The 20,922-nt window shown below is 41.3% G+C and overlaps 1 protein-coding gene across 1 annotated transcript in view; it reads left to right on the forward strand.

Annotated features, from left to right (window-relative positions):
• The window catches only part of VPS8 (VPS8 subunit of CORVET complex), a 77,450-nt gene that overhangs the window by 14,272 nt on the left and 42,256 nt on the right, over positions 1 to 20,922 (forward strand). Inside the window, exons 8-27 of the mRNA XM_067002096.1 lie at positions 965 to 1,051; positions 2,082 to 2,149; positions 2,792 to 2,945; positions 3,048 to 3,107; positions 3,949 to 4,056; positions 5,501 to 5,581; positions 6,766 to 6,936; positions 7,414 to 7,488; positions 8,171 to 8,206; positions 10,449 to 10,539; positions 11,694 to 11,740; positions 12,658 to 12,747; positions 13,085 to 13,131; positions 13,655 to 13,877; positions 14,085 to 14,174; positions 15,573 to 15,624; positions 15,911 to 15,953; positions 16,995 to 17,067; positions 18,553 to 18,672; positions 19,259 to 19,330. Coding sequence (XP_066858197.1) covers positions 965 to 1,051; positions 2,082 to 2,149; positions 2,792 to 2,945; positions 3,048 to 3,107; positions 3,949 to 4,056; positions 5,501 to 5,581; positions 6,766 to 6,936; positions 7,414 to 7,488; positions 8,171 to 8,206; positions 10,449 to 10,539; positions 11,694 to 11,740; positions 12,658 to 12,747; positions 13,085 to 13,131; positions 13,655 to 13,877; positions 14,085 to 14,174; positions 15,573 to 15,624; positions 15,911 to 15,953; positions 16,995 to 17,067; positions 18,553 to 18,672; positions 19,259 to 19,330 — 1,788 coding nt within the window. The remainder of the gene's footprint in view (positions 1 to 964; positions 1,052 to 2,081; positions 2,150 to 2,791; positions 2,946 to 3,047; positions 3,108 to 3,948; positions 4,057 to 5,500; positions 5,582 to 6,765; positions 6,937 to 7,413; positions 7,489 to 8,170; positions 8,207 to 10,448; positions 10,540 to 11,693; positions 11,741 to 12,657; positions 12,748 to 13,084; positions 13,132 to 13,654; positions 13,878 to 14,084; positions 14,175 to 15,572; positions 15,625 to 15,910; positions 15,954 to 16,994; positions 17,068 to 18,552; positions 18,673 to 19,258; positions 19,331 to 20,922) is intronic.

Genomic DNA, 20,922 nt, shown 5'->3' on the forward strand with positions numbered 1-20,922 from the left:
GCCCGTCTTTGAACCTGAAAAGAGATAGCAATTTTCCTGAGCAAACATCACAGGACTAAAACAAAATAGATCAAAGTTAAGTTGGTAAAATTTAAGACCATGGGATACAAAGAAGGCTGCTTTTGTTTTTCTTTAGTTGTATTTCCCTGTGCTCCGTCAGGTTTCACTTTCATTCTAGATAAAACACACTCCAGTGCCTATGAGAGGGCTAAATGACACTGTCCAAGACCATATGGAAATACAGATTTGAACAGTAGCCAGTTTTAAATTATACTCAGATAAATATATTTTAAAGCAGCAGTTTTGAAAAAGCTGGCCTATAAAGCTTTGATGAATGATTTATGGAACCATATGATACAGTATTTCCAATAAAAAGTTTGATTCAAATTGTAATCTCAGCTCCTCTGGGCAAAATATTCCTCAGTTATGCAGAAAGTAGTTTGGGGCTTCCTGCTTCTTAGTTGAGAAATTGCCTGGTTGTAATATCCAAGAGCAAGCCAAGAAATGCAGGCTGCATAGTTCTCTCTGACCTGTTAGCTGAGCAAATGCAGGAGGAGAGGAGCGATGAGGTTCGTGGCAGGTTCCTCTGTTTTGTGAGAGAGGAATGTATTGAACCGCTTTGAACAGTGTTGTGTGGTAGCAGACTTCTCTTTAACCTTGTTATCGGGCAGGTACCTGTGTGGTGAGTGAGTTTGGGCAGGTGGTGAGAGCTTGCCAGAAGGACAGGGTTCAGAGGTGTGAAGTTGACAATTCTGAAGTTGTCAATGAGCGTATAAGCAGGTGGGGTAAACTGCTTGGAAAAACAGGATGGGAGCAGGGTTCCAGATTACTTTTCTTTGATATGGAGGCATACTAACTGAGGATGGTAATGGGAATACAGAAACTTACTGATGTACTAACACACAAGGTGATGCAGAGAAGCTCTTGGCAGCAAACATTTATGCTGAGAACAATCTGCTTGCAGATCACAATGTGGGATCTGGCCAGTGGGAAGCTGCTACGATCAATAACAGATGCCCACCCCCCAGGAACAGCTATTTTGCACATTAAGGTAACAAACGTTGCACGTACTCCTCTTACACCACCTTTTTTAAAACAAACAACCACACTCATGTTCAGTCAGATGTGCTGGCTTTCTTTGTGTAGTGCTTCTAGATTTACAGATGAGAACAGCTGCCTAGGAGGTATGTGGCTATACTATCCAGAGGTGAGAAAAGTGAGCAGAAATTATTCTTAAAACAAAAAGAGTATTTTGAGAGCTGAAATCACAGTATTGGCTGTGAGCTGCGGTATAATGAACTGCTGTAACCATTTATGTAAGCAACTGTTGTTGTCTCCTGTAACTCCAATCTCCAATAACAAAAACTGTGAAGAATTGGTTGCTAAAATATATTTATCTATATCATGCAGTGGTTTGAACTGGATACAGGACTTACCAACCTTAAACTTAAGCATTTGAAGTGTAGAAAATAGATTCTGTCAGCACTTTTTCAAATCTTCCCCTTTGCCAAGTCCTCTGTTCTTCGTGGCTCCCTTTTGTAGCTCGTGACTTGATGACAGCATTGAGGAGCACTCAGACATTGGTATCCACAGCTGCTTGTACTGCCATGTCCTGGGTTGCAAAGTCCTCCGGAAGGGTGCCTCAACTGTGGCTGTGGCCCTTTCTTACCTCGATTATTTGGTTTCAGTGGTAGTTATGGATATTTCTGTCTGTTGGTCTGTTCGTGACTCACAGCCCATTCATCAGTTCTGGCACCAACTTAGGGTTTCGAGGCTGTGAGCTGTTCCAGTGGTAGCACAGGTTTGGTATCCTGCAGTTTTGAGCTCCAATAGAAAGTAGTGGGGCTTTGGTAACAAAATCCAACGATAACTTGCTGAAGGTATGAGGGCAAAACATAAAACCTTGCATTTCTTACACACAAAAAAGCCACTAATTGTACTTCATATTGTATGTTAAATGTATTTCTGATAGATATAATGCATGTACTTTTGTGTGCTGTTAATCATACTGTAGCACAAAGTTTTCTATCAGTTTTTTTAATTATTTCTTAGTGCTGCTTCTAATCCGATTATCTGCTCAGTTTACAGATGACCCGACACTTGCAATTTGCAATGACAGCGGAGGCTCCGTATTTGAACTGTCATTTAAGTAAGTCAGTAACTCTTACCTCATAGAAAGTAGCAATGCAAACAACTAATGCTGGGTCATTTTTAAAACCTAAGCAAAAAAGCATTGGAACCAATAAAGCTACTGCCTGAATGTTGAAGGTGTAGTTTGGGGCTGCAAATTAATTTCACAGTTGAAGCAAGTCGCTGTCTGGCTGTCTAATAGTCAAAGAACAGCTTAAATTATGAAGGTGTCTGTCTAGGTATTGTTCAGGATCTTGACATTCCTTGATGGCTATTAGACGAAGAGGAGACGCACTCGTAAAAATTCTGCTTCGTGATTTCCCTTTTTTAGTGAGCCCTGCAGTAACTGCTCATCCTCTTCTCAGCCTTCTCAGAGGATATGGGACAGAGAGGAAGGGTTGGGCGTGACATTCTGGGCAATCTGATCATTTCCGGGAATTATTAGGACTTTACTCTTCAGTAAGATCTCAAGGAGTTCTTGTCTATGCCTGAGCAGCTGTTTGGGGCTGCGTGTGGTGCTGTTCTAAAAGAATTCCTGGAGCCGTATAAAGGGCTTTTTAAAAACAGTATTTATGAAGGATTGTGCTTAAGATTTCATGAGATTGTTAGGCTTATCTCCTCTGGGACAGCTGGCCACCAGGCTCGTTTCTCTTGTTTCCAGGAGGGTTATGGGAGTGAGAACGTGTGAATCTCGATGTCTATTCAGTGGCTCAAAGGGGGAGGTTTGCTGTATTGAACCACTACATGCAAAAGTTGAGCTGAGAGACCATCCTATCACCCAGTATTCGCTATTGGCCATGGCCTCCCTAACAAAGGTAACCTGCTGCTTGCAAAAAGCTTTGTGTGAGAAATCACCAAGGAATAAAATTCTGCTATATATGCAAACATTTTACTTTGTCTTTATGTTTTTCTTGAAGATACTAGTTATTGGCCTGAAGCCATCTCTGAAAGTGTGGATGACTTTTCCCTATGGTCGTGTGAGTAATGAAGCCAAATGCTTTTTGAATTATGGCCACAAACTGTTCTTAGAGTGAAGCGGATGAGGTCAGGATCAGGTGCTGATATTACTACTTTATTGGCACTCATTAAACTCTGCGTTATGGGAATTATAGTGCTCATCTGTTGGTCTGGTGTGTGTAAATTTTAGGCAGAGAGAAGTGAAAATGTTGCTTTCACCTTTACCACTGTGAAGATGCTGACTCCAATAAGTGGGAAGGGAAGAGCTCAGGAGATGCTCAGCTTCTTGTCTTCGCTGCTGTGTCCCAGAAGCTCCCACGGATGGGATGCTGACCTGATAATGGCTACAATCACCTTGCACTGGGGACATTGTACATAAAAACAAATTCAATCATACAGTAGAATCCCTAACTGCAGGGCAGAAACAGTGTGGGGTTAGAGCACTGTACTGTCTTCTAAACTCTTGATTATTTGATTTCACTAGTCGCTGGTACGGTTCCTTTTGGAAAAGCAGCGGTGGGGAGACATGGAGTATGTTAGATTGGGAGAACTGAGGACAAGGCTGCTAGCAAGCTGCAGCTTGCACTAGTCCTTCCATCCATGTGGGACTGGATCTGCACTAGATAGCTAGGACACAGATGTTCAGACTGGCCATCTACTTTGCCAAGAGATGCATGTTGCCTTTAAATCATGGGGGTGGAGAGAAGACCATGAGCTACTGCTCAGCTGCCAGTACACTAGGACACTGCTTTATGGCCTGTGCGTATACCTGGCAAAGTCAGTGAGTAGCAGCTGAAGAACATCATGTGTCCTAAAACTAAGGTTCTGCCTTAAATATCGTTTGTGCTTTTTGTCTTGTAGATGGACCCTTCTAGTGTCCCTCTTCTGGCGTGGCATTTTGTGGCTGTACAGAACTCTGTGAACCCCATGCTTGCATTTTGTCGAGGTGATGTCGTTCATTTTCTTTTGGTAAGCCTGAATGTTTTATACTGCTTTTCAGGTAGTCACTTGTTGTTCAATTGACTGAGTCAGCGTGGAAGTCTAGTATCTGTGCATGCTAGGGATGTCTGCAGCTTGCAACTGGCTTGGGAAAACAAACTGGTTGGTCATTGTTCTTCAGCAAGCAGTGGTGCCGATCCCTGAGAATATCCTGGGCTGAGTTTTGTGTATTGCAGAAGGAAGTGTTGATCTGGACCTCATTTCACTTCCCCTGGAGCTGAAATAATGAGGATTGTTTTCAGGAGAGCGTGTGAATTTGAGATAGTATTTTATTTTTTCCGTTAAAACATGGGTCTGGAAAACTTATATAAACTACTAAGAGACAACTTTCAAGTCTTGCTGGCATATGAATTGAGGCATGCCACTGGTAAAGTTTTACATGCAGATTATAGTTGTTGTTGAAGATGATTTCGTGTCTGATTTTGGCATAAGGGCAATGCTCATGTTTCAGAAAATTAAGTACTTGGGCTTTGGAGTGCTAGGTTTGGTTCCAAGCTCTGCTGTTATCTTGGACCTTGAGCTTTGCTCAAGCACCGGATGTGATGTTGTATGGATTAAAACCTCTTCCTCCTCTGTCTTCTCTCATGGTAAACTTTCCTGTTCTCTGTGGAGAAAGAAAAGGGTGTGGGTTTACAATGATCCTGTCTTGCTGGTCATGTTTGTTGCGTGTAGTAGCACCAGCCTGTGCACAGATACCTAGTTAGATACCTGCCACCTATGGCAGTGGCGCTTCTCTGCTTATAGATCGTTAAACGGCAGCCAAGTCAGCTCCCTCTTGCTGCACTTCAAATTGTCAAAGTGTAAAACAAACAAACAAAAACAAACCAAAAGAACAACAGAAAACACCCTTGTTTTTCTTTGCAGAATGCTTTTCTTCTTTAAATTACAATGACTTAAAGCCTTGACTGGGAGTTGTCTTTGTAACATCTCCCTTGAGTTCGTTATTCTGGTTGGGGCTGAGCCCATTGGTCATCAGTGGGTGCAAATTAGTCCTTCAGTGCTCTCTGTACGAGTGCTGGAGTTTTGCACCCATTTTAGAAACTCAGTTTCTTTGTACGATACATGAAGATGTGAGAGGTATAACCATTCCTTGAGTACGTATACTGCTACTGGTTTATGGCGTACACCTCCTGTATTGCAAACAAATGATTTAAAATTAATCCAGCAGAGGGCATTTATTTTTGTGCTCCCTACTCAGAGCCAGTCCTTTACTGTTTCCTCACTTATCTGAGTGCTTTTGAAAGTGGGACATTACACTCCATTTCAGAACTGTGCGCACTGTTCCTGCATGCTCAGCCTGCTTGTCTGAGGGGAGCTGCAGGCTCCCAGAGTTGGTGTGATGTACTCTGGGAATAGAGAGGTTGAGGTGAAGAATGTCTTTGAGTTTCTCAGCCTTGTCTGACTTCTCTCTCAGGTAAAGAGAGATGATACTGGTGCAATACATGTCACTAAGCAGAAGCAGCTCCATCTACACTATGACCTCATCAACTTCACTGTAAGTTTCAGTACTGTTTTTTTCACTGATTTTCTTGTAAATGTACCTCAGTAGTCCTTAGTTGTATGTTGCTGAAGTACTGGCTGTATTTATCTGGAGCTGAGTAACTGAAAATATCCTTAAACTTGGGACTCACTGGAAAACTAGCACATAGAAATAGCAAGTAGTATTAAACAGGTATAAAAAACAGTAGCATGTAGGCAACAATACTGCCCTTTCTTGGGAAGGGAGTAGCTTTGATAAGGAAATACTTTCAAGAGCCAGAGAGAATCTGACAAGAAAGATTTTTATTCCTTATAAAAGAATGCAAACTAGTTTGTAGTTAGCTTAGTAAAATTCTAGTGTTTCTGCATATGTGTGCTTGCTAAAGCACCATGATTATTTTATTTCAACAACAAAAATGCTCAACTCTAAAACATATTTACAGAACACAGAGAATAAAACATGAAAGGTCAAAATACCAACGTGGGCATCCATACCAGCTACAATTTCATAGAAGTTAAATTTAGGTCAGACATTAGAAAGCAGTGTTTTACTGTGAGGGTGGTGAAGCATCGGAACAGGTCGCCCACGGAAGTTGTAGGTGCCCCATCTCTGGAAGTGTTCGAGGCCAGGTTGCCTTGAAGCAATTTGAAATTTGCTAATAAATGTGTTAATGTTTAAAAAAAGGTAAAAGGGAAAAAAAAAAAGTCTTTTTATTTGCTGAGTTTTGATCATAAAAGTAGAGGTTGAAGAACCTGGATGACAGGCTTTGATTTAAACTTGGATGTACTATTTCTGTTTTTAATGCCTCTGGATGCTATAGTTAACTCTTAAGGCATTTGAGAACAGGTGTTGTAGTAGTCATGCTTTTGAGACCTTTGGGTAGAAAGTGTGCTAGAGCTTAAATACTGCACCTAGAGGGCAAGAACCCTGGAGGATTGTCATTTGTCTACAGGTGTTTCTCTGAAAAAATGTCCTTGTAGTTTTTCTCAATGTAAAAGCTGATACTCCAGAAGTAGACTCCCCACCTTCACCTTTGCAGTTATGTGTGGGTGCTGTTGTGGAGTGATCACGTATAACAGCGAAGTTACTGGCGATTGTAGACAGCCTGGTATTGATACTCAGGGATATGTCCAGAGCCTGTTTAGTTGGTCTCTAATTATCTGTGTGTTGCTGAAATGTGCAGTTTGTTGCCTTTTCAGTGGATAAATTCACGGACAGCAGTGCTTCTGGACAGTGTGGAGAAGCTGCACGTTATAGATCGTCAGACACAAGAGGAGCTGGAGACCATAGAGATTCCAGAAGTTCAGCTGGTCTACAACAGCAGCCACTTCAAATCGCTGGCTACAGGAGGCAATGTCAGCGAAGCACTGGTGGGTGCAAATGGTGCTAGTGGTAGCTAGCTCTTTGAGATATGCCCTAAGTGGAGGAGCCTGGAGCTATGGAAAGAAGGGTTTTTGAAACCTGGGATTACCATTAAAGCCAGAGTCATGTGGCGTGAAAAACCTGTTTCTAAATTGTTTTTGTCCCTTCTACACATCTTCCCAAGGAAGGAACCCGTGTAACTTTCTTGCTACCTGAGGATAGACACAAAGCACTGCTGGTGGGTCCTTAGGACTCCTCTGTGCTTTCTGGGCAGTCAGAGCTCAGCACCACTTTAAGCTGCATTCATGAGCAGGAGGGCATGATAGAAGAACCTTTTTATTTACTATTGCCCAGCAGTCTGTGTTATTCTTTCCTAGTCCTCATTATGATTTCTGAATGACAAAATTCAAGTATATATACATATCTTGAGAAAATTTGCAAAAACAAGAGGCAGTTTGATTTGCATGATGTTCTTCTCCCTGTAGGCATTGGTTGGAGAGAAAGCTTGCTACCAGTCCATCAGCAGCTGTGGTGGTCAGATCTTTTACCTGGGAACTAAGGTAAATGTGGGGAATTTTTAATGGAAATGCAAGGCGTTCGCTGTTGATAGTAGCTCATCTTTTGGAGAAAGGCAATTTGATTTTTTTATTCTATGGAGACATGAGTCAAGGTTGGGCTGTTTTTGCACTTACATCATTGGCTTAAAGAAGTGGGCAATAATTTGGTCTTAGCCCAAAGTATGGGCTAAGTAAGGTGGTGTCACAGTTTCACAGTACCTTGGTACATGCTGTTTCAGTGTAGACTTAGCACGACTTTACGGACATCTCCTCTGTCCTAAGTTTCAATTTCTGTCTTAAATGTGCTAGTGAGTAAACAGAGGAAAATAAGAGGGTAGAGGAAACTACTCCGCATTGCATGGAATGATAGAAGGATTATCCTGTTTGCTTTTCCTGCCCTGCAGTGCAGACACTGTGAAAAGGCAGAGAGAGGTGTGCTATAGGATGGCATGTTGAAGTAGAAAAGGAAGTGAGGGATGGTACCTTGGAGCAAATGGATTGTAAGGCTGTGCAAAGGATGATTTCTGTTAAGTATAAGCATCTGATTTATCCTGTCTTGCCAAGTTTGAAGGTTGCTTTACTTAGCTTAATTTCTTTGTTTGTACCAGCATGCTCTGGTGGGTCTGTGGGATACCACAGGCTGCATGAGCAACTGTAAGTAAATATATTTTTTTCTTTTTTTTAGTCTGTTCACGTCATGACATTGAGGAGCTGGAGAGAGGTAGGTTGAGAGAAAAACTGTACAGCTTAGTAGGTCTGAATTGCTGAAATACAGCTTGAGAGGAGGGAGGGAGCTACAGAGCTACAGCATTTGTGAAGCATGATCTGAGCACTATGTTCAGGACCACTACGCACAGCCAGCACTGTAGGTACTCTGCTTTCCACAGTGGGATGCTATGGGACTGCTGTTTGCATAAACTTGCAGGCTGGATAGAGACAGACCTTGCTCTCCCAAGTGAGGCATATAATGCCTTGTGATGTTTCAGCTTCTGTTAACGTGGCAGAGTTACTGCACTGAATGACTTTGCGGTGCAAGCTTTCTGTCAGCCAGATAAGGATACAGGAATGAAAGGAAATCTAATTCCCTGTATTTTGTTTCCAGCTATTGCAGAAGCTTCATCATGAAACTTATCAAAGGCTACCTAGAAAGTTCACTGGATTTTTAGATCCTTCTTTCTGTTGCTAGAAGCTGTTTTGGATCATTATTTCTCTGGCAGCTGAAATCCTCTCTCTTTCCAAATTAAAGTTCTTAGTGATCTGTTTGTCTCTTTGTTGCTGTGCTGCTTTTTTAACTTGAGTTAAATAGCAGTTTTTGCCTTTCTGGGTCATCACTTCACAGTGTATTTATTCAGTATATGCATGTTCTCCCTCAGACTTTGTTTTGCAAGGCTAAGCAAATATTTCATCACCCTCTTGTAAGACTACCTGTCCATTTCTTTCTTTTTTTTCATAATCACCATTCTCTGCACATCCTCTACGCTCAATTTCTCGAACATATGCAAATAATTTGATGCACATTGCCTATGGGAGTGGCAAAACCCTACCCAGAGTAATGTCATCTGATTTTTCCAAGTCTCTTAGATATGTTACGACTTGTATGTCATTGGGTCTCACTTTGCTGTTTATTTGGCTACATCATGTCAGTGGCTTGTGGCACTCCTGAGATTCACCAGTTCCCAATAGCAAGGCTGATTACTGCTGTAAACTGCTTGTACCATTGGATTGCATTGTACTTCTATTACCTGGCTTTAGGGATCATCCTATTGTTCTCTGTCTTTCTGGTCTACTGTCCATATTATATGTTGAGAGTTGGTCATCAGCAAACTTCATTAATAAATTCTGCTTGTGCCAAGTTAGTCTACCAAATCATTATGTGAGGGGGGGCTTTTAAGTCACCTCTTTCTAGTTTCACAATTTCTGCTTTAAGCAGTGACCATCTTTTTTTTTTTTTTTTTGCTTACCTGTGTTACACTACATGTACTTGTCCACAATTACGAGCTCCTCCATGTGACACTGTATCAGGACCTTTAACAAAATATGACCAATTTGTCTCTGTTGAACTTTTATGCAGTTGCTGCACTTGGTTATGATGATCACTCTCCTCTGCTACTTTTCTCTCCTGCCATTCACTATCACCTCAGCTAGTGAAAAGTCTTGCTTTGAACCACAATTTATGTACTAGAGTTTTTATGTATTAGATTTTAGTTCCTGAAATTCAAAAGTCAGTCGCAACGTACATGTTCTGAGCCAAGCTCATTCTAAATTACTATATGGTTTCTGTTGTATTCCTCTTTATTGTAGGGGATTTACTCAAGTGTTATCATCAAGTATGTGACATACTAGCGTGTAAAGCTGAGATTTACTTCATGCCACAGTACAAAGTGCTGGTCTGAGATTCAGGCTCTCTTCTTTCAAACAGTACTTATTAAAATTTTGACTTAACATATCAAGAGTAGTGGTGCTTGACCGTATGTATTAATGTTTCCTTAAAGTAGAAAGTACTTGTCACCTACTTCAGTCCTTGTTGATTGTGAGCTCAGAAGAAAATAAAGGGAGTAAGATGTTCATCCTTATGTTGAAAACATGGCAGAGTTTTGTTGTGCTTAAGTGGTGAGGCAGGGATGGGGAATGGAAAATTTTGATTCTTAGTGGTTGCAGACGCTTGCTGATGCTGTGTCTCCATCCATTAAGCAGTTGACCTAAAATGTAGCTCGCAGGTTCTTAATGTACTGGGGCCTGACATTTCTTAGTCCCTTTCAACTGTGCAGCAGAAAACATACATGTGAGAGAATCTTTTTTGAGATACTGTCCTTTACTGCAGTGTATTGACAGCTTCTGAGGGAGGTTTCCTGACCCCTTGCTGCCAGCAGTCACGACCCACTGCTGGAAAACAATGATATCACATAGGAAGGGGCAGTCATCTTTTCTTTAATGCTAAGGTCCAATATTACTTGTTATTTTAGAGAGTTGACCACCTTCTGAAACAAGAGCGTCTCACTGATGCCCTGGCTCTTGCTTGGTCCTTTTATGAAGGTAAAGCAAAGGCTGTAGTAGGTAAGTTTGGGTTTGTTGTTGTTTTGTTTTTTTTTTTAATCAGTTTTTTTTGGCCTTTTTTAAAAATTGAAATCACCGGGGAAGTTTTTAAACCTAGGCATGTACTGAAATCATTGTTTCAGGGGGAAAAAAAAAAAAAAGGTTAGAGAATTGAAATAAACACAAGAAAGTAGAATGTGCTGCTTTGGGTTTGGCAGAAACAGCACTCTTGATATGGATTGATTTGGCTTTTTTAGAGTCATACCTTTAGCAACCACCTATTTTCAAATGAAAATCAGACCTGGTCTGTATTGTGCCTCCTATTGGTTGTCACTTTGCCATGAAGGAGATGGATCCAAGTGTTGAATGCTAAAATATTTCTTAAGGTCAAGTGTAACCTGTAGGTAACCTTCAGTGATGCTCTCAAGTGGGTACTTTCATTGAGGTTTCCTCTGACTGTACAGCTGACTGAAAGTAATGCTGGGTTTTGGCACCAAATTTTCTATAAAGCACGATGTTTTGTGAGCACTTAGCTTGTTATGAGAAACATGTTAATTATGCCGGAAACTGCTGCTTGAGTGGTCTGATTTGGACTGGCCACGTAGAATTTTCAGCAAATAACTTTTGGTGGTTTTAACAAATGACTCTGCAGTTCTTAGGATTAGATCCTTCTGCTGTAAAATTGCTAGTATATGAAGATTGTTTTTGGACAAAATTTGTTTAATGGACAAAATGTAATTAAGCAGATAGTTTTTTAGTTCTCAAAATAATTACTGTCTTCTGAGTTGCTTTTAAGATTTTTTTGTCATTACAGCTCACTAAATTCAGTTTCTTCACATCAGTGCATCCTCCAGCAATTAGTCTGTTATACAGGCTTTGACAGCCTTCCATTAATTGTTCTTTTGACGTTAAACTTGGTTTCTTCTGTCAAACAGCACTCGGATCTGGTCTTGCTGTTCCTGTGCTGGAACAGTCTTTAAATTGAGAGAATATGACCTTAAGAAGAAGAATGGGCTAAAAGCAGATCACAAAATTGTATGTCTAGATACTTGGACTTCTGTATCTTAAGGGTAGTGGTGTGGACATCTATACTGTGGGATTTACAGTGTCCTTTATGGTACCTTAGATGAGAAATGCTTTCCTCCCCCCTCTCCCCCTCCGCTCATTCTTTCTAGGTTTGTCTGGGGACACAAGCAAGCGGAAAGCAGTCATTGCAGACAGGGTGAGTCACTGATCTCTTCCTAACTAGATTTTCGTGTATGCTGATGTGATGCTAGTTTTGTTCCTGGAAGGAGTGCCTTCTGTCCTCCAGAAGTTAATCCTATTAGCTCTAGAAAGTGTATATGTGCCATTCTTGCTAAGATTGTGAGCAGGATTTTATAAGAGACTGGGAAATACCTTTTGGGTTAAGGTGGGAATAAATGCTGCGCATTAGCAAAACAGAATGTGACACTATCATCCAGGCCTTGAGATGTCAAAATCCAGTCTCTTGTCCTACTCACAGTGGATAGAAACCCTTTTTGTAGGTAATTTCAGAGTTTTCTGATGTTTAGTTGTCAAGTATCCATGGGTATGTAACTTGCTCACTCTCAGGATGGAAACTTTGATCGTGTATATATGGAATAAACTTTTCAGCTGATTCTGTTCAGTTGTCATAGGATTGGGTTTCTGAGAAGGATTTTTAAAATAAATGATTATTGCAATAATTACTCAGTCATACTTTATTCTTAATGCACATTGTATTTGTAGGTAAATAAGTTCTACTATTTAAGATACTGTAACTTAAGCTTTGGGTTAAAACATGGCCCAGATGAGTCCTGTGCTTCAGGATGGGTTCAAATGCCTCAGAATGTGCTGGCAGACTGGCGGTCCAGTGCCTCAGTCAGCTGAAGTTAGTGTAGGCCTTCAGTATCCCACTGAGCCGCTTCTGTGCCATCTCATGCAGTTGTGTCTTGGCAGCTGTGCTCTGAGTACTAGTTATTGCCTCTTTCCTCTCTTCCTTACTTCCCACAGTAGTTCATGCCCAAACTGGAACAGAGTTTTCAGTGCTTCCAACCCCAAGTCAGGCTATTAAATGTGCTACCAAGTAGGGCCTCTAGAGTAGGATGAGAGTGAATCTTCATGTTTCTTTTAATTCAGATGGTTGAAATCCTTCTCCATTATGCTGATCGGACTTTGAAGAAATGTCCTGACCAAGGAAAAATCCAGGTTATGGAGCAACATTTTCAGGTACGGTGTTCCAGAGGACTCTCTTGTATAGATCTTTTGAAATTTTTAATCAGACACAGCTTTGTTGTAAAAGTTACTTGTGTAACAGCCATGACCTGTTGATGAACGCTCATGTGTTGGGTGTGAAAGTGACAAGTACGTAAGTGACTTTGTCCTCCTTTCCCAGCAAACTGTGGTTGGAAAAGCTGCAACTGTGCCAGCTACCAGCTGACTCAAAAACTTCATTGATTCTGTGCTGTATTGGCCAGGCTTCATTTTGTGCTGTGCAGGATGTACTATTTAGCAGGATCTTTGCCTGTTGCTACAGCTTTTCTATGTGTTTTTTTTTTTTCCATAGGATGTGGTGCCTGTCATAGTTGATTACTGCCTCTTACTCCAGCGCACGTAAGTCCAAGTTTGCAAGTGTTTTCTCCCAGGGCAGGCCACTGACCCATGTAGCCCTGAGTGCTGTCTCCTATAATATCGCATGGTTTAGAGGAATCGTATCACACCACATCATCATCATGTCATATAACACATCTCAATTTAGAGGAATGCTTAAAGACTGATGCCGAAATCAGGGTATTCAGTACTCAAAAAAGAAAATCCCTTTTAATTTTTTATAGAGGAAGAAAAAATTGGTTCAAATTTTCTCCCACACCACCTCCTTAACAACGAATCTGTCTGGATAGATTTTCCTGTCATCATCATTTTTCCTCTAACAGCGACTTTGCTGCTGCAACATCCATAGCAGGTTTATTCTGTGTAGCTGCCTATGACTTAGGTCTGCATGGGAGATGAACGGGGCATTCAGCTGCTGAGCTGAAGAAAAGCAGAGTAAATAGAGTATAATTTGGAGCCCTCAGAAAGTAGAAGTAATAAGATGTTAATAAGATTATTTGATAACTAAACACTTCTTTCCTCCTAGGGATCTATTATTTAATCAGATATATGATAAGATGAGTGAGAATTCTGTAGCTAAAGGCATCTTTCTGGAGTGCTTGGAGCCATATATCTTGAGTGATAAGCTGATGGGAATCACAGCTCAAGTGATGAAAGACTTGCTGCTTCACTTCCAAGACAAGAACAGGTTGGAAAATATGGAAGCTTGCATTGTGCATATGGATATCACCAGCTTAGACATACAGCAGGTGAGCTGCAATAATGAGTGCTGTGTCAAGTTCCTCTGAATAAATGACAATATTCCCTAGCTGCAGAGGCAAAGTTCTTATGCTTTTAAGTACAAGGTAGCATGTGGAAACGAGGTGTCGCCTTTCAATGGAAAACTTCTGTAGTCCAAACCACTGGTGTCTTTTGGTCACTAACTTGTAATAGAACTTGGCTCTGTGTCCCTGCAGGTAGTTCTTCTGTGCTGGGAAAACCATCTCTACGATGCCATGATCTACGTCTACAACAGTGGGATGAATGACTTCATTAGCCCCATGGAGGTAGGAAAGAAGTTCAGTGCAGGGAGTTTTGTGTGCTGACCACGCACTCTTTGTGACAACCTGCATTTCAAACTAATGCATCGTCTTCTCATTCAGTGTATACATGTTCTTGTTCTTTTTCATTCTGAGGGTGAAATCATATACGACTTACACAGTTTATCCAGCTAGATGCAGTAGAGAAGTAATTTGTAGTTACTGTACTTTAGGGCACAAATTTCCCTTTGGCATTGTAGATGAGGTAGGAATGCTCTGCAAACTTAGAATGGGAAATTCAGTTGTGTTAATTAAAAAAAAAAAAAAAAAAAAACTGCAGAAGAGAATAACATGATGAATTAAGGAGATTGCGCTGCAAAACTGTCTTTTAACGTGTTTCCAATGGTGAGCCTGGGCAATGTGGCACGATGTTCTGAGAAACAACTTTCTGCACAATGGGATTAGTGGGAGCGTAGGCGTGAGAGGTTCTGTGAACACCTCATGCTTTTTTCTTTCATACTGTTCTGCTGACACAGTAGTGTATTAATGCATAGTAAAGAATAATGGAAACAAAGGGTGAATTTATCTGTGTACAGAATTCAGAAAAAAGGCAAAGACTGCTTCTACCACGGAGTTAGGCTTTGCTCTTAGCACTTGGGTGAGGTCAATCAACAGTAAAAACAGGAGTCTGTAATGCTGTAACTGTTGATGCTGCTGATCATGAAGATGTGCCTGATGCACCAATTGCTCTTGAAGCCTATAGATATAATACGAAGGTGCTTCACTGTGGAAGCGCTGCTGCTGTTTTCTCAATAGTGCTAAAATCAAGAGCTTTTTGCATCTGAGTGTGAAAATCTTAAATCGCCCAATTCATAGCAGTTATAATGTCATTTAATTTTCTCAGGAACAAGACTCTTTGGGTGTTCGTGATTTTAAAAAGGACTTTTAGAAACCTAGCGCTAGCTGTACAAGTACAAATAACTTTTTTTTGATTTCCAGGGCTAAGTATTTACACTGATCCTTGCTCTGTGTTCTCAGACTAAAGGCTCTCTGATGAACCTGCTAGGTAGTCTGAAGGTTTGCATAATCTCTAGTGGCAGAAGTCTCAGGAGCAGGAAGTGAAGCTAGTCAGTTATACTCTGAATGTTACTTGTGGGACTACTGAACATTTTTTTTTTTTTAAGGGTGGCCTGTCTTTATGGTTAGATCTGATGGTCTGAATGCTGTTTTTTTTGTCATCACATTAGCCAGGATAAACATCTTTTGTCACATCTGGTGTCTTCTTTTCCTGTTAATTGTAAGACATCATGAGAAAGCAGAGCTGCTCTGGGGAAGATGCTCCAGTAATCTCTGCTTTAAAACCAAGCAGAATCTTTGATTTGAGCTTTTACAACTGCATGAGCACTGCTCTCTTTCTTGTTACAGAAACTGTTCAAAGTCATTGCTCCTCCGCTGAATGCTGGGAAGTCTCTCACAGGTACAGAATTATTGCCCTTTTTAAGTGTCTAGTTCTGGCGTTTGTTTCAAACATCGCTGGTCACTTACAACAGAGAGATTGCAAAAGGGAAATGTATACCTACTGTCAGGGGCTTGGAGAGCAGAAAAGCGCTCAAGTACTGCTTAGTGTGCGTAAAGCTGTTCTACTTACTGTGTGTAAAACCGTGTGTGTCAGATAAGATATTTTGCTAACTGTTGGGAAAAACAATTGCATCTCCGTATGTTGCCTTGTGAAGAAAAGGTGACAAATGATTTTTGTTTTGTAGATGAACAGGTGGTAATGGGCAACAAGCTGCTTGTATATATAAGGTAAGGTCGTTTAAGGATATGGGTGGCATTGCCTAGTGGTACCAGATTTTAACTCATTATACTTGCAAAATGTCATGCTGTATTTCAAGGTCTGAGGTATTTTGTAAAATAGCAATGGCTACTTTGTATGGCTGACTTAGTTACAATGGCTCATCACAATGGCACATCATAGAATATCCCTAGCTGGAAGGGGCCTGCAGGGATCATTGAGCCCAACTCCTGGCTCCACACAGGACCACCCAAAAGTCAAGTCATATTTCTGACAGCATTGTCCAAACACTTCTTGAATGTTGACAAGCTTGGTGCCTTGAACACGTCTCTGGGGAGATTGTTCCAGTGCCCGACCACCCTCTTGGTGAAGAACCTTTTCCTAATATCCAGTCTGAACCTCCCCTGATGCAGCTTCATGCCGTTCCCTCGGGTCCTATCCTGTTGAAGAGACAGGTGGGATGAAACTGGATGCTTAGAGCTCAGGTTACTGCAGATGTGCCAAGACAATTCCTTTGTCTTTAGAATTTGGTTTCTCCGTTGTCCCGTGTGTGGCAGTGCTCCTCAAACAAGAAGTCAGTAGCCTGAAAAGCTCTATTTTAGCCTTTTGGGATAGCTCTTTCCAGTTGCTGCTTTCTGTATTGCCTTTAATTTGCAGGAGGTCGTTCTGAGATTACGCAATAGTGATTAATCAGTGAGTTTGTCTTTCTGGAATCCATTCAAGATCATGAACTTTTGCTTCTGCATTCCTTCTGCTTCCTAAACTGCAGAATACAAGACTTTTTTGTGAGAAATCCTGAGATTTCCTTGTTATTATTCCTGCAGTGCAATGGCAGACTTCGGATGCAAATTCGTGCAGCACATTGGCTTATTGTGTATTAACAGCAGTGCTCTCTGCTGTGATTGCTCTCATGGTTTACAAAATAAATTTATTTGGTTTGTTTTAAGAGCATCTTGAAAACTAGCTCTGAAAATTAACTGTTTTCCTTAATCTATTTAATGTCAGTAGGTATTAAGAAAAAAAAAACCCATACCTTTCCTCTCTTTCAATAGCTGCTGCTTGGCAGGCCGTGCATATCCATTGGGTGATATTCCTGAAGATCTGGTACCTCTGGTTAAAAATCAGGTGAGCAACCTTTTGGAAGGACACTTTTCTATATGAGGTTTTTAGAAAGGAACCATTGTCTTATTTCATGAGCTTCTGTTTGAAAACTGTTATCAATCTGATAGCTGATAATGGTTTTGTCGTAGATGGAGAGTGTCTAGTTAAAATCACAGTGAATTTATGCAAAAGTATGACTAGATATGCAGTTTACATGTTGTGAAAATTGGCATGGTGTCTGCCAAGTAAATCTCATTTCCTTATTTCCATCAGAGCCTTCAAGCTTGGCTATTTCTTTCTCTTTAAGCTGTGTCAGAAGCTTGGCCTAAGGCAAAGCTTAACTCCTCTGGGGAGACATCTCCAAGAATTTCTTAAAATGGAAGATGCTTCTGATCATCATTTTGTGCTTATAAAAATATTTCCTGAATTTCTGGTCAGTTTTACTAGTAAAATAATTTTCTTTTTGCTCCATAGCATTTTACTGGAGTATCAAAGTTTTAAGAAGAGGCAGTGCTTTCTTTTTTGCATTTTCTCTTTGCAGTACAGTGGAATAGATAGATATTTTTCTTGCTAATCCACAGCTTGTAGCTGTATGTATGTGGTAGCTCTGGGTTGTTGCAAACCCTTTCCTTACAGGGTGTGCAAACCAGTCTGCTCCCCTATGCTGGAGCAAGCACTGGGCTGTTGCCCTCTGCCATGGTCCTTACCAGGTTGTCTACTGCACATGTGCTGGAGCTGGCACAGCACCAGACTATGGCTCAAGGTCTGAGAAGTAAAGGCATACCCAGCAGCAGCAGTGCTGGGGAGGAGCCATCGATGTCTCCTTGTTACAATCTCTGAGAGTGTTCGTGAGAGTCTGGCTTAAGCAACGCCTTTCTGTCTTGATTCTTAAATCCAGCACTCTAGCTACAGTCTGGTTTTCTTTGTTTTCTGAACAGTTCCTAGATGGCAGATGCGTATCAGGTTCAAGGAAACCAAGTTACACTAGGGAGGCTGTGCATTGGAAAGTCAAGCTTCTTAACCCCTCCTGGCTTCACTGCCATTGTGCTAACAGGAAAATTAACTCAGAATAGGAGTAAATGAGAGAACGTGACATTTGCTGAAGGAGGTGTTTTTTTCCCCTCAAAGTGTGGGGGCAGATTGGCTGGATCTTCCCAAGGGAACTGCTGACAAGGAGAGGAGCTGTGCCTTGGATAAGGAAGAGCCGCACAGCTTCTGGGGAGAGGTGGCAGGATGGGGAGGGAGTTAATCTAATGTCAGACACTTTGGTCTCCAAGTATGATCGTTAATTTTTGCACAGTGATTGACCTTAAATAGGTTGATGAGCCTAAGGAAGGGAATTTTTGTCTACTAACAAGCGTCAGGAAACATCATTCAAGAACAAACACTGATGGGCTCCTAAGGTGTTTTAGAGCTTAAGTGCAAAGCAGGTAATGCTGCTGCTTTCCCATGCACTTGCAATATCAGTTATCTGAAATCCATAGGAAATGTTTGATTTTTTCACTGCAGGTCTTTGAATTTCTCATCCGGCTACATTCAGCTGAGGGATCTGTGGATGAAGAGGTCTACCCTCACGTTCGTACCTTGCTGCACTTCGACACTCGGGAATTCCTTAATGTTCTTGCTCTGGTAAGAGACCACTGATGTCTTCCAAGAAAAAATTTCAAAACCAGTTCTTCCATCATCTGTGTTGTGGTTGCATGATCTGCAAGATTCTATTAAAATGTTTGAGCTTAGGTAAACCAGTATTTACTGGCTTGATGCAGGAACAGTTTTGATGTGTGTTCTGTAAGATGTCAGAGGAGATCATAATAGTCTTTTATGTCTTTAAATATAAATTGATGAACATCTGACATTACACAGTGAGCAATGCTAACAGAAGCCATCTGAAGCTTAGCTAAAACAAGAATAATGTATTTGTAAAGTGTGTTTTAGTACCTACATCTCTCTCCTGCATTAGAGGGTCAGCTTTCCGTCTTGAATTTCCTCTGTCTATTTGGGCCTGTTACTTTTACCTAAATAAGAAAAAAACTGTTTTGGTAGTTACAAAAAAGGAAACTATCTTGGAACCTTCTGCTTAAGTAACATACGCACAGAAAGGACTTAAAAGCATTGCCAGCTTTGTGATATGGCTGCTGCTATGTGTTGGCTTGTATTTCTGGGGCTGGCAGCAGAGAGCATTGTTCTCAAGATGTCATTGTTTTGCCTCATGCAGACTTTTGAAGACTTTAAGAATGACAAGCAAGCTGTGGAATATCAACAGCGAATCGTGGACATACTTCTGAAAGTGAGTGTGCCTAAAAATTAACCTCTGTCTTTACATCTGGCTGATTATATACAACTCTGTGCAGTAAAGTGTGTAACTTAGATGAGGGGGTTCCAGTCCTGCACTGGATGACACCTCTGAGAAGGTGTGCTGAAGCTTGGATTCGCCTCAGCAAAGGCTGAGGCTGGATGTTTAGAAGTGAAGCTGTGTGACGTTAAATGTGGTGACAAAGAGGTCTCCGTTCCTGTCTGTGCTTTCACCTGGGTTGTATTTTGTTGTCAAGCTCCTCCTTTCTGCACTGCTAAGTTCATTTTTATCTGCTTCTCATTTGATTCTGCTCCATCATTCTATCTGAGCAGAAATAATGTCCCAGGAATCTTATGCTTGGCAGGGTGCCAGTGCTCTTCTGATAAAAACCCTGCTCCTGTATCTGTAAGTGCTGTGTTTGGGATGTAACGTGCCCAGAATGACAGGCCTATCTTTAGTAGATGGGAGAGAAGAGGAATGTCAGAGCTATCAGTCTGGTGCTGTAGAAATCACTTGTCATCTGCAGACTGTGTTCCTTAACAATGTTCTCATTAAAAGCTATTGCTGCCAAATGCTGTTTGGTTTCCCCTTCAAAGCTGTCGGCATTAATAATGAGTAACTCCACTTGGAAGCTGTTTATGTATAAACATATCATAAGTAGTGTTTCCCTGTCACTGTCATCATTGATAGATGAGAGCAAGGGCACCAGTGAGTGAATTCAGTGGCAGAGCTGCCGCAGTAGGCTGTGTTTGGTGACCTGAGACGTGCTGCTCGGGGGAACTTCTGTGAGCCTGGCTGAGCAGGCTGTTGCTGTAGGGTTGTTAGTTAGCCCTGTGCTGGGTTAGCTCGTGCTTTGTGTCTGTAGCGGCTGCCAGCAGGAGGTGGCACACTGCGGCTGTGTTCTGGAGTTACTCGGGGATGTGCTCCTGCAGCACGATGTAGGCTGAGTGAAGTTGTTTACACCCCTACTTTGTGCTGCTGGACACGTAGCAAATGAATTCTGTCCACCTGCAATAGAACTCAGCCCCGTTTCCTAGGGGGGGAAAGGAGGGCAGTTGTTGAGAAGTGCTGCAGGACTGGATGCATCTGCAGGCAAACATCTTGGTGTTATGAGAACTCTGTCTCCCTTGGTCTGGAATCTGCTCTCCTTTTCAATAGATTTAAAAAATCCTGGGACTTTTTATTTAGAAGAAGTTTATCACTGGGAAAGAAAGTGCTTAAGAAATAGCCATGCTGTTAAAACAGTTTGTCTAACGTAAATTTAGCATATCTAAATTTTGTCAAGTATATGATCGTTTAGAAAGTCTGTGTGTTCGGCCTGCAGCCTCAGTAAGGTTTCTGTGTTTCAGAGGTCCAGTATTTTCACCTTCACAAAGATTGACGAGGACCGAGCTTGTGAAAAACAAAGCCAAAATGAATAAAATACGCCAATTTTTTTTTGGTGAACCATATTTTTAATGCTATTAGCTAACGTCACTCTTTCAGGCTCCTGTCTGAAATAGAGTTTTTAAACAGAAAATGAAGATTGAAAAAGAATGATAGTTTTAGCTGATGTTTCAAACAGCTGGACTAAATCCCTTAATGTG

The sequence above is a fragment of the Anser cygnoides genome, chromosome 9 (genome assembly GCF_040182565.1).
Source record: "Anser cygnoides isolate HZ-2024a breed goose chromosome 9, Taihu_goose_T2T_genome, whole genome shotgun sequence".
NCBI classification, from domain to species: Eukaryota; Metazoa; Chordata; class Aves; order Anseriformes; family Anatidae; genus Anser; species Anser cygnoides.